The 13,468-nt window shown below is 39.1% G+C and overlaps 1 protein-coding gene across 1 annotated transcript in view; it reads right to left on the bottom strand.

Annotated features, from left to right (window-relative positions):
• Positions 1-184: 184 nt before the first annotated feature.
• LOC124160863 (serine protease inhibitor 88Ea-like) overlaps positions 185-13,468 on the bottom strand; it is a 56,667-nt gene continuing 43,383 nt past the window's right edge. Inside the window, exons 2-7 of the mRNA XM_046536968.1 lie at positions 7,900-8,244; positions 7,185-7,378; positions 5,834-6,096; positions 4,761-4,896; positions 3,769-4,001; positions 185-1,545 (exon numbers count right to left, since the gene is read on the bottom strand). Of these exons, the coding sequence (XP_046392924.1) occupies positions 1,216-1,545; positions 3,769-4,001; positions 4,761-4,896; positions 5,834-6,096; positions 7,185-7,378; positions 7,900-8,207 (1,464 nt within the window). The 5' untranslated portion in view covers positions 8,208-8,244 and the 3' untranslated portion in view covers positions 185-1,215. The remainder of the gene's footprint in view (positions 1,546-3,768; positions 4,002-4,760; positions 4,897-5,833; positions 6,097-7,184; positions 7,379-7,899; positions 8,245-13,468) is intronic.

Consider the following 13,468-nt stretch of genomic DNA (forward strand, 5'->3'; position numbering starts at 1 on the left):
ATTTTGTTTTCTCTTATGAAGGGAAGATTCTCTTAAGTTTTCTCTTGTATTTTCATATTTTGGGGGGTTCTTGACCCCCCAGACCTCCTCCCTTGCTACGCCACTGGAGTACTTCCCTCAAAATATGTGACTAGATCATTTAGAGGGAAGGAATAGTTCATCAGCAATGAAGTAAAATGGCCAATTACAAGTGATAAAATAATTATTATAACATTAAAAACATTTTGAACATATTGCATACAGTTTTATAAGTTACTTGTTCTAATGTAAAAGAGATTCTTATAACTTATCGTCCGACCCAATATTCATGGTGGACATGATGTCACATGAATGTTGAAAGTACATCATATGATGAAGGGTCTTCTAAGCTAACATATATCACATGTGGAAAACATTCAATTCTTGTAAAATTATTGTTGAGACATGGTAAATTAGATTGAGTTATTCATGTTATCATTGATAATTTCAAAGATAGACAAAATTGCACGTTAAAATCTCAGCTACTACCTCACCTGCTTATATTTAAGCTTGAGATAAGCTTGACAGAATTAATTACTCCCAATGTGGGTAGGAATACTTGAATAAAATAGTGAGATTGAAACAAATAATGATACCCAATTTTTTAAAGTGACTTATAATACTCTATTTATTATGATCCAGCTATGACTTGTCACTCATTTTTAAAGTGCAAGAGGTGCTATTGCTCATTCTGAGTTATGCCCAGTATCTTTTCTCTTTTGTTGTTACTTCAATCAATTCAATTTCTAGAGGGATTTACATCCTTAAATACACCAGGAACATTTAATTTGATGCTAGGAAAACTAACTTTCAAAATTTTGAATCTGCAATGATTATAAAATGAAGTGGAAAACTACTCCACCATAATTGTGAAAATATACGTCCAGTCTCATTTAAAGCAGGAATGAGTAATGCCTGCATGGTATAAAATACTAATATTGTTAGCACTAAAAACTTAAGTAGTAGCTCAATCTTTTGATCATTTCAAATGTTTGTCTTTTTAGTTGCATTATCAAATTGAATTTGGGGTGGAATACATGTATGATATGCAATGATGTTTTGCAATCAACATACACCAAGAATGTTTGTATCATTTTCATGTCCACTTGCTGTTGTCCGTAGCATGAAAATTATAATTCAACACACTTAGGATACAATATCATCTTTCTTTCACACTTGGGGACTAAATTCACTGATTTACCCCCTGGGTGAGCGGTAGGCACCAGCAAATAGAATGCTCTGGGCAACTCTATCATAGATGAAGAAGGCAAATGGGTGGTTCGCTACAAAAACTGTTGGTTCAAGGGGGCGTGAAGAGCGGAAAGAGAAGATGGCAGTGGCTGCAGCAGCCTCAGTTCCCTTCTCATCAATGTCGACCCTTGCCCTGTGGATGGCTGCATCCAGAGCGATGGGCCTGCGGCCTGTGGGTTTGCTCATGTTCTTCTTGTTTAAGTCATCTTCTCCAACAAAGTCTGTGAAATCTGCCTCAGCATCAAAGATGGGTCCAAGACCCAAGTGGGTTAAGGTCTGAAAAGAGCAGAGAAAAAGGAATCAATAATGGATGATAACATTGTTCTTATGCACATATTTAAAAAAAAAAGAAAAAAAAAGATCCCAATCAGCTTAAGGTTGGAAGGCGATATTTGGTGGAACTTGTTGACAGGAAACATAATGAAGATGTGAAGATACACTTTTGTATGTTCCACAAGAGTTTTTAATACCAACCCAGGTTTCAGCAGTACACACTGTCATTATCAAGGTGAATATACATTTTTGTATATTCACCTTGATAATGACAGTGTGTACTGCCGAAACCTGGGTCGGTATTAAAAACTCTTGTGGAACATACAAAAGATCCCAACATTCAGACTGAAAGTTTAAAAAGATTCAGACTCCCACTGTAATTCAAGGAAATTTTTTTAAGGATAGAGCATGGATTAAAAAATTGATCAAATCCTATCGAACAATTCTTTTTCAATAAATTCAACAGATTCAGGCTTCAATTGGTGGAAGTTAAACATATGTATTTCAATAAAAGATCGTAACACTTTTCCACAAAATTTTTTTAATGCGTACAAGGCATTTCGGCTCTCTGAGCCATCATCTGGTACAAGAGCTTGATCTTTTATTTAAATTCTTTTTCAGTTGAATCATAGAATTTGAAATTTGCCTTGTCTTCAGAAAATTTCATTACACAGTGGCACTTCATCTTAAAATCCTTCCCTCATGGAGCTATAAGGGACATGAGGTGACCTCAGGATCATCCACCCTAAGGTAGGTATAGAGGACACTCCTACTTCAGGTTTTTCCACCACAATTGAAAAAAATTAACTTTCCAAAACTAAAATTAATCATAATTTTTGGTGACATTTTCTTTTGATACTGAAAGATTATTACAGCGCTGTGTTAAGCACAGCTACCACAACTTTGATTTTTCAATTTTCACTGGTGGTCATGGTCCATCTGGAGGGGCCTGCCCCCTGGTAAAATCCTCAGAAATATCCCATAATACTAAATTAGGAGACAAATGTTTCAATGGTGCATTTTGCCATCTTCCTTAGAGTTAACGTTGACCTTCTTGAAACTGGTAGTACCTATTAGGACTACTTCACCCTTTTTGCTATCAAACCTTTCCACCAGATTAAAATGCCCAATAGTAGCCCTTCACTGATGGATTTAATTTGAACACCTTTTAATTACCGAGCCCATAAAGGCCGTTTTACACGGTACACGGAATTGCACAGGTTAGAGCTGCATTAATTTCTAAAATGGCGTGGAATTGCGCGAATGCATGAACGAAATTAGAACAGGGGCTATTTTGCCGTCTCGCATCCACGCATTCTCGCATGTGTTCTAGCAATTCACCGCTTTACACGACGCAATTTTGATTGCGCCTTCGCACGTACGTCAGACTGCTCAATTCCGTGTACCGTGTAAAACGGCCTTAACAGTAGACCAGGCACCAAGTGGAGCTATGCATTTTCTCATGCCCATACGGGTATAAAGTACAGAGCTGTTTCATTTGATATGTTTAACATACAAAATTTCCACGAAGTGTGTATCGCATCCATCCCTTTATTTAAGAAGAATTCAAACTTGTAGCCTCTAGGTTAGCAAGCTAAGACTTTACCCCATTGCCACCAAGCCTGGCAATGAGACATGGATCTTCATATTTCAGGCCCTTCTTTACTTTTTCAATCAATGAGGACACCCTCACTAATTTTTGGCCGTTTTCCAATCCACGCAGTATGCACTCATTCCCTTTTTCCCTTTCTCCCTTGCACCGTGCTCCCTCTACTGGTGCCATGAAGTGTGAACGGAAATAATGCGAACTATTGATAGTAACGAAATGTGAAGCGCAGGGTGGTGTTAGGACATCTGGGTGGTGATTTAAGGATCAATTTCACCTTTATACTTATATTTTTGCAGGTGAAGAGCAAGAATTCACAATACCGATATAATATTACGTAAAAGAGCTCACGTAATAAACACCAAATTACTTAAAACTCCAGTTCAAGATTTCTGAATTTTCCATTGCCGCCATTTTCACGTCCACTTCCTACGAGGGGAAGGTAGCGAGGGAGCATCCGCGTTCCCTTGCTCACTTACCCTTCGTTCCCCTGCGCCCTCGCCGATTGGATCCACCCTTGCTGTCGTCACATCCGTAAGTTGATGATCCAAAAGTGCACGAAGGGTGAATAATTGCGAATTGGAAAACGGCCTTTGTATCAGCGTGCACTTATTACTCACCGGTTTAAGGTCAATGCTCTGCTCTATGGAGAACTTGGGGATAGCAACTTCTAGTGGTCTTGCAAGTGCTGATCCAGGAGCCAAAGCTTCTCGGAGAGCATCAACATTGAGTTGTGCAATTGTTCTCTCCAAACCATCAGGAAGAGCAAATGGAGGCAGAAGAATCACTAAGCTGGCAGTCTCTCCCATGTACGGAAGTTCAAGAACCTGACATCCAAGGCGCTCGGACACAACTGCAGAGAAACAAAAGTTAGAAATGAGTCAGCAGGAATAAAACTGCCTGTCAATTTTATTGCTCCAGAGATCAGTGAAAAGGGACTTTATTTTAATCATGTTCAAAAAGATATTTTTTTTAAGTAAATCATAAATGGGATGAGTACACTTAAAAAATACAAATGCAAATACAAATTCAAGGCGAATGATTTTTTCTCTGTGGATTTTTCGCACAATTGTGCATTGCGGGTGACTCCCGTAAAAAGTTATCACCGCGGCTAGTCCCGGTATACTTAAATTCGTCAAAGAGAGAACACCTATATGTGTTCAAAGTTAGGACTTTACTCTCCGGCTGTGGCGCCGTGCGCACGATTTGGACTGCTCGTCGCATAATATGCTCGGCAGTCCATACCACCTTGTCCGGTATAGTCCAGAAATTTCCACAGGGATGAATGACGCCTCGGTAGCTTAACTGGCTAAAGCACTCGGCCGGAAATCGAGGGATCCGGGTTCGAATCCCGGTCAAGGCGAATGATTTTTTCTCTGGATTTTTCGCACAATGCAAATACTGACTAATGTTGAAATAATTAAATTACGTCACCATGAAAGCACTAGATTCAGTGAAGGAATCAGATGGGGACATTCACGAGTTGTGTAAGATAAAAAGGAAAACCACAAATCCACTTCCATTGCTGGATATGTTAAGAATTAGTGATATCTATTATTTCTACATTCTACAATTCACGAGTTTGATAAAATGTCACTTTATGGGTACTCACGATGGTTGAAATTTCCCTTCTGGTGCATCATCTCCACAAGTGTTTGCTTGGATCTAGATTCATAGAAGACCTCCTTCACAGTGCGCTCTTCAGAGAACTGGGATGCCCACAGGCCCTTAAAGTATGCTGCATTTACCTTTTTTTGGATGAGGAGTGAAAAATAAAAGATTATGAGAATCCTGAGTCATTGCAAAATAAAAAATAAACTTAACTTGGAATGAGATCTTAGCAGGGGCGGATCCAGGTTTTTTTTCTGGGAGGGGCACAAGCAAGGCCGTATCCAGGATTTTGTTCTGGGTGGGGCACTAGGATACCTCGTAATACAAAACGAACGCAATGATAATGTATTAAAAATCTTGCATATTTTTGAGGGTCTGGGGGGGGCACGTGCCCCCGTGCCCCCCCCTGGATCCGCCTATGGATCTTAGAGCATGCAACAAATCCATTCTGAATCAAACGGCCTAAAAATGCTGAATGATAATTTTGATTCACAACATATAGAAAGGCTGACCATTCCTACATGTGAAATGGTAAGCATAATAGAAATATCAAATTGGTTTTCACACTCTAGAATTTGTGCAGGCAAATTTATAGTGATTGAAAATATTTATATTATTTATAAAAGAATATTTTTTCAAATTCATATTATCCTATAAATCCCCCATGATTAATTTTCTTGATTAATGACATGTTTACAATGATCCTTAACACTATATATCCATTCTGTGGCAAATTTCACAAGTATTTAACAGAGGAAAATCTTCTCAAAAGTTGGGGGCCATCATATATGACAAAACTGGTCTCATGGCACTGTTTTTCAAATGTTCCTGCCATCTTCCAAATTCTAAGATAACCACATTTGGTGGGACAAACTCAAGAACCACTGCACCTTTATCTCCCCCGTAGCTACTGCAGTGCTGTCCAAGTATTAATTATTGAAAAGCAGTATGGGGAGCATTACCTAAAATCTACATTTTAACTGGAAAAATTGGGGATCATCTTATATACCCAGTTTTCTCATACTCCAAAATACATGGCATTCATAACCAAAATTCCCAAGTTTGAGGACTTACCACGACAAGGTTGGTGTTGTGGGTGATTCCACCCTGAGGAATGAGATCCTTGATGTGGCCTTTGGTTTCCATCTCTACCCAAGAGTTGATTTCATTCCTGGCCGGTTCAGGTGCATTTTCAAAGTCCAGCTTCTTTATCTCTGCTTCCAAAAGTTTCTGCAGGCATGGACGGACCTCTTCTTTGTTGTCAAAATACAAGCGGTTGGAGACTGAGAGCTCGTATCCAAGCCCTTGGCTCTTTTTCTGTTCATCTGTAGCATTTTCTGTTGAGGAAACAGGTGGAAAACAAGGTGTAATGAATGTTTAGCTATCCCAATATCAGCAGCATTCCAGAGTGCACTTGGGTCAGGGTCTGAAAAATGCTGGAAAACCTGAAAAAAAAAATTATCCCGGACAAAAATACATTTAAGTACAAAGAATTCTTGAGTAGGACTTGTACTTAAAATCAGGAAATAAGCAGGTGAATCTGGTAATAAAAATAGCATATCATTTTCACACACAGCTATTATTTTATACACATCCTAATCAAGTACATACGCAAAAAAATTTTAGGGGAAAATGGGCTGGTAAAGTCGCTAACATTCGTTTTGCTTTGTTTATGGTCAATACTGAAAATGTTAAGAACACAGTGAGATTCAATGATACTGATAAGAAATCACTGCAGATTGAAATGAAAATAACCATTCCCTCAAATTGTTGCAGGTATTTACAGCTTTATTTCTTCTGCACAAAAATGCAATGTAACTGAGATATACGCAATACCTTTAGAAAATCAGGTCGCAATTTCTACATTTAAATGGTTCGATTTAGAAAAAATGTCTTTTATAAGGCAATGAAAGGAGAAACAAATCCATGAAACATAATTTTAATTACATGAATGGATGAATATATTCTTTGTTCAGTGCTGGATAGTGAAAATTCTGGTATGTGTGCAAAGAGGAAGCATACTTGTGTTATTTTCGATGGAGGATTAGGTGATAGAATGCACCAATTTCTTCATTTCCCCTGGCAGTTTGCCCATTTCAGGAAATAATTGAGTCTCTTAACGAATTGAATGCACAATGACCATTTTTATGGCCTCATAAAAATGACAGAAATTTCTATGATTCACAATCAATGTACATAATGTACATACTGAATTTCCAATGGTGTTTACCATCAAGAATTCTGTTGAAGTTACACTTCCTTGAGTACCAGGAACTTATATTCTTGCTTTCACAATTTTTATAATTACTTGAAATCCTTTAAAAATCATTCCAATACACAACCTATCTATACTAATACACATTTTTTAAGCTCTTTATGTAAACCATGTTCTTTATAGTTACTGGGATGGAAAATATTTACTCACCAGGTGGTGGTGTCATAGTGGAGTATGCCTTGACAGTTGTTCGGAACATTTTCTCCAAGTGGTACGCTTGCATAGCTGTAAGTTTGTCACCCTTCACATCTCCATCATCCATATGGAGTGCCTTACGCAAAGCATTGGCAGTAGTTGATCCTTCTGCTGCCCCAAAGTATGTCATGAGTAGAGCATAGTACGTGCTGCAATAGACAACGAGATGCAATTTATGAATAATACATAATCAGGCTTCCAAACAAATGTACGTTTGAATGGGCGAGGATAGAGATCTACCATCAGACTTAAGCGATGTGCATGTGACACTCATGCTAGTGAAAGGGGGCCAGTTTTTTTCCCTAGACAACTTCTCATTTATAGGATAATGTCAGGTGTTTAACCCACGATGTTAACCTGTAACTATTCATTTGGCTAACAAAAACTACTAAATGAGTCTGAATGCCCCCCATGAAAAGTGAAAGGGATTCGTAAACTTCCAAATGAAAATAAGACTATCGCAATAGATTCTTTTGTATTGGAAAGGCCCTCATAATAACTTCATTAAATTGTCTGGGGGATATATCTCTCATATCAAATGTGGGGAGACGCATCCCCCACAGGATCGACACTAGTGCATCTAGCCAGAACTTTGCTTCAGGGAGGGCTAGGGTGGTTTGTGGGTTGCGTATGCGGATAGTTTGTTGTCATCACAGTTGCATTTGCTTACCTGTATGGGGAGAAGAAGACGTTTTGTGCAGGCGCATCCCCATCACTCCTCTTGAACCACACCTTCTTGGCATATTGCGGGTAGGGTCCGGGTGGTGGTGGAGGGGCCATGGTGCTGCCACCTGGACCTAGCACTAGAGTCCGCAGCATGTCCAAGCTGAACTCCTGCTGCCCCTTGAGCAGGGCCTCCCGGGCACTGTCTCCCGCGCTTGAGTCAGAGTCGTTCTTGGTCAGGCACTGCCCGGAAGAAGGGGAGGCGAACATCCACACAGCCAGCAAGGCTGCCGTCCACAGCAACGTCTTCGTCATCTTTTAAGTGACTGTACTCCTATCGGTTAGTTTAAACCTGAGAAGAATGAGGAGATAGAAGTAGAATTAGTCTAGGAGCACACATCGAAGCAGATGCATCTGGCATGTGGGAGACCCATACAGGACAAGACTGATTGCAGAAAACATCAGGGTACAGCTAGGGCTGGGCAAAATACAGGCCGAGGAGTATTTTAAATTCAAAATACTGGCTCCAAATATATTTGAAATGCAAAATACAAAATATCTTTGACTTGAGTATTTGAAAAACAAATTACAAAATAGTATTTTAAATACCTATCTCTTAAAATAAAAATACATTTGTATGGAAACTAAGTGATCTTAAAAAAATAACAACTGCCTTGTCACGTGATGTATATTTGCAAACTTGAAGAAAACGATTATATCAAAAACGAAGTAATCTGTAAAGGATAATGTTACAGAGGTGTTATAAGAGCTCAGTGGTGTAGCCAGGGGAGGTCTGAACTCCCCCCCCTCCCCCCGAAATATAAAAACACAAATATTTTCTTTCATACAAGAAAACAAAATGTTGAAAAATCATGAATTTACAGAATATTTCTTTAACAAATGGAGTTTTTTTGATTATCAAAAGTGTTAAAATTAGTTTAAAACCCATTACTTAGTATCCCATTTTTTTTTATTTCCCCCTCGTTTTGGACCCCCCGAAAGAAATTCCTGGCTACGCCACTGTAAGTGCGACTTCAAAAGTTTTTTTACAAATATATTTTTTATTTTAGAATGGGAAAATAACAAAAATCGGTATTTTAAATACAAAATACAAATTACAAATGTATTTCAAATAAGTATTTTTAAATACTTTTATTTGAAATACTGCCCAACGGTGGGTGAAGCGCAGGGCAGCCATATCTGTGATGGGTTGCTACAGAGCTGTGGGAAAATTATCCTGGTGGGTATACCATACCCCCACGCACCCCGGTATTAGTTGCACCTAAACCCCCTCCCCCCAGCCTTAATTCCTAGCTGCGCCCCTGTCAGAGAGGACGTGTTCGCAGTTGACATGAAAAGTATACTTCATTCACCATATACTCGCATGTATTATGGTCGATTTACACGGTGAATTTTTATTCGAATGATCATGGTAATGATCTTGTGCATGACCATCATTCACCGTGTAAAATTAAAACAACGGAAATATCGTTAGAATCGAAATACATTATCGATAGTTGCACCAGTGGGCATCGTTTCTTCGCAGAAAATTCGCCGAAATCATTCACCGTGTAAAGCGGTCACGGCGAATGAATTTAATTCGAAGGATAATTCACCGTGTAAAACGGCCTTTATAGTAGAAGAGATCACGTGATGAAGATAAAAGAAATAGACTGAAGAATAGAGAGATATAATATGTCGTACTTTCCTGGGGCTATTGGGCATGGGCATACCCAGAATCAAAACTGGGGAGGAGGAGGTAAAACTAGCCGTGGTATTTCAAGTTGTAACTTTTTTTGCACAGAAAAGGTTAATTAAAAACAAAATTTTAAGGAAATTATAGCAGAAATTTATTAGTTTTTAATAATTATTTGATTGAAAAAATAGTGATTTTTATTTTAGTTCCATGTCTTATACTAATATCATTTTTCTTCAAAAGGAAAATTTGTTCATAACTTTTTTTTAACTAAATTTATTTTTGCTTCGAGGGGGGGCTGGTCCCCCCTCTACCCTCCCGCTGGGTACGCCCATGCCATCGAGGATTGTAACAGATGAAAAATTGAATGAGGTGAATAGCTAGCACATTTTATATGGCCGACCATCGAATGCGCGGAGGTGTTGGCAGAGGATTATCATCTGTGGATAGTAATCGGAAGAGAGAATACGGGGAGAGAAATCTTGGTTTCACACTTATGTATTCCAAAGGAATTAAGGGTACACATTCCCCCAAAACAAGTAATTCCGACCCCCCTTCTAATACTAAAAGTATCACCGCATGCTCTACAGGATACCCAGTTTATTATACTGCGCTGGGCGCAAAGGATTCAATTTTAATTGCTTCATCCCGGTACTTCTATGAATAATAACATCAAATAATAAATTCGTGAAATTTAAGTTTTAGTAAGGAGTCATCTCTTAATTTAAAGATTCCCGCAACAATCATTGTCGCATTTGTATGATACATTCCCCGTTTGCGGCCGTGGTTCTCTATCACATTAAGTCGAAAACACAGCTGTTTAATTTACTTACCTGACTGATTATTGTAGTCAGGATTTTATTCACAAAATGATGAGATGCTATGCAGCGGGATGGATATGTCTCTTTGGCTTATAATTCAGTGGTATGATATTGGGAAATGGGTCGAAGAGAATAAAAACTCTCGGTTAACTGCTTTCATTATCAACAGCTTTTTCTACCATTGTAAATAGCTTTTTTATCGAGCAAGGCCAATCACGCAAATAACAATATCTCCAATGATCGCAGGTGCATCCGATAACGATAATAGGGCAGTTTCCTTCATCAAGGAAAACGAAAGACATTGATTGCGATTCGTTACCCACCATTACTGTATTCATAAAATACAAATTATTTCGTTTTAGAAATACCGGTTTAGACGAATGGCAATGGTCCATTTTTATCCTCATTTGAAAAGGGCCAGATTGGCGCCCATGCGATGCCACTCCACGTGACGTCACAGGACCTAGTTTCTATACGAGAAGATAGGAGTTATACATCGTCTGAGGTTACCAATGCATGCATGAGGCGCAGAGCTCAGGGAAACATGTCTTAATAATCACTTATTAAAACTGGCTAAGGTCGGAAAGTTTTCTTCATTTGATAAGGTATTAATAATCCTTATTTAAGCCAAGCGCAACCAGCCAGCAGGGTACTCAGCTACCCGCTAGCAGCCTGCGTTGTATCAGCGCTCAACTCGCCTCAAGGTCACCTCACAAGGTGGCCGCGGGAACCAGAAATACGTCACACGGAGAGATTTCCCGGCATTCATACTTACGCGTCGCGTTTTCGTGCGCTTGAAAATTTTCACTTTTCATTTAATCGCGAAAAATAGATATCGTCATGTAAAAATCTAAAAGCGTGAAATACGTACTCCAGGAGTAATGATCTTTCGATTTAGGCAATAAAAAAATAATAGGAAACCACCCAATTGCCATAGGTCGTTGTATCGCCTTTTGCTCCACGAGTGAAAAAAAGCCACGGGCAGATATATCGCCTCAAGCGCAGACCGCATTTAAAATCATGATAAGGTGATCATTAAAATCATGATAAGGATCATTTTGCTTTATCCCTCATCCAATGAATTACAACGTTATAACCAACAAATAATTCCTTTTTAGTAAAATTAAAAAAAAACATTACAAATATCTAACATAGTAACTTAATATTGCGTTTTTTCATAAAGTGCTACATGTTCTTAAATTTAAACGAGCACTTTTTGCTATTACGACCAAATTTAGGCGGCACTAATAGTGAGAGGGTTAAAAACGCGCATACCGAAGGGGGACTCGAAGGCAGGCGAGACCTTAACCCCACCGAGGCCGGCAAAATAATGAATTAGTCCACCTCGATATGCGCCTCCCACACAAATTTCGCTACCATAAAAAAATCTCTCGCTAATCCCTTGTAATTCCAACGTTTGAGGAAGACTTGGGCGTGACTGCGTACAAAGTTGCTCATTTACAGGAGTGGCTTATTAAGCACCCTCTCCTATGGCACAGAGTGGACTTCTTCGGTTAACCCAGTCTAATATTTACTTTGGCAGGAGATGTATTAGTGGCATAACTAAGTAGTAGACCTGACTGGCGTTCGGGAGACCCGGGTTCGAATCCCGGCCAAGCCAAATAATTTCTAAATGGCGAATTTTATCGATCGTTTTATATAACATTGCACCCGCGAGCCTGACTGCGCACGAAGTCACTTGTTCTATGCAAAGCATTGGAAAAGACTTAATTTTATAATTGGCTATCTCAATGAAATCGGCATTATTAACCTTTGAGGCTTAACTTTGCCTTCTGAACGAGTGTTATCGGTGGCAAAGTAAATAATTTTTTTCCTTATCTTGACCTCGTTTAATACACGTTTAAACATTTCTTGGAGTGTAGGTCAACGTATGTTATGCAAAAAAGTTATAGCCAACGTTTCTGTTTATTTAAAACCATCATCAGGGCTTAACTTTGTACATATTTATAGATTGTACATATTTTTTGCATAACATACGTTGATCTACACTCCAAAAAATATTTTAACATAAAGTAAATGAAAAAAAACCTCGATAGTAATGCATAAATACCAGAGCGCTTGCCGTCCTTCAGGAGAAGAGTTAATCCTGTTGATATCTGGCCGTGGGGGGAGTTATTGGGGACACACCGTGTGACATCGAACAGCTCTCTCTCTCTTCCCCCCACCCCCTTCCGTCGATCCACTGAAATACTTTCACTCAAAAGTTGGCTCACTCGCGCGTGAATGGACCGGGGAATACCGAGCGCAACGAAATAGACAGACTGGGAAAATATCCTCCCCTCAAATATTCAATGAGAGTAGGCAAGGCCCAAGAAGAGGCCCAATTCCATCCCATAGAAGGCTGATTTCCGTTGCTACTTCGGTCGCATTTTGATCGGCTTTCAAAAATGCTTACGGCGCTGTGATGAGTGCTATGCGATCCACTTTTTTTTACAATATTTTGCAGTTAAGTGTTTGCAATTGTTAGGAATGGATTTAAAAGCTATGAATTTGGTAGATACCATCATCGTGTATATAAATTTCGGTTAACTCCCCTAATTACACCTTATTTTCTCGCGTAACTTGGGTCAACTTGTGCGTCAGCGACGCGAGTGGCGACTTCAGTAAACACATTTAATGCGCGGTGGGCGATAACACATTTAGAGGCCAACTTAAAGATCCTCTTGTGAGTGTAGGAGTAACGACAATGACGAAAAACTCGATTCAAGCATAACAAGCCTCATGGGCGGAGTTGAGAGTTTTACGTTGGGGCAATCCTACCGGGGGGGGTTTACAGAATACCACCTAGTCAGTAGCGAATACAGAATAAACTCAAGGGGGGGGGGTCGCAAAATATATCTTGATCTACCTTTAATTTTGTCGTAATAACAAATAATTATGTCACATGAAAAGTTTAATGGAAAATTTGTTTAAATTAGCATCTGAAGACAACATTTTAAGTACAATTTTAAGAATGAACACGAAAATGCACCCTGTAGCCACCCAACTTGTGCGAACGCATGAACGGAAAATAGAACCTGTTCTAATTTGGTACATGC

The sequence above is a fragment of the Ischnura elegans genome, chromosome 6 (assembly GCF_921293095.1).
Source record: "Ischnura elegans chromosome 6, ioIscEleg1.1, whole genome shotgun sequence".
In the NCBI taxonomy this organism is placed as follows: Eukaryota; Metazoa; Arthropoda; class Insecta; order Odonata; family Coenagrionidae; genus Ischnura; species Ischnura elegans.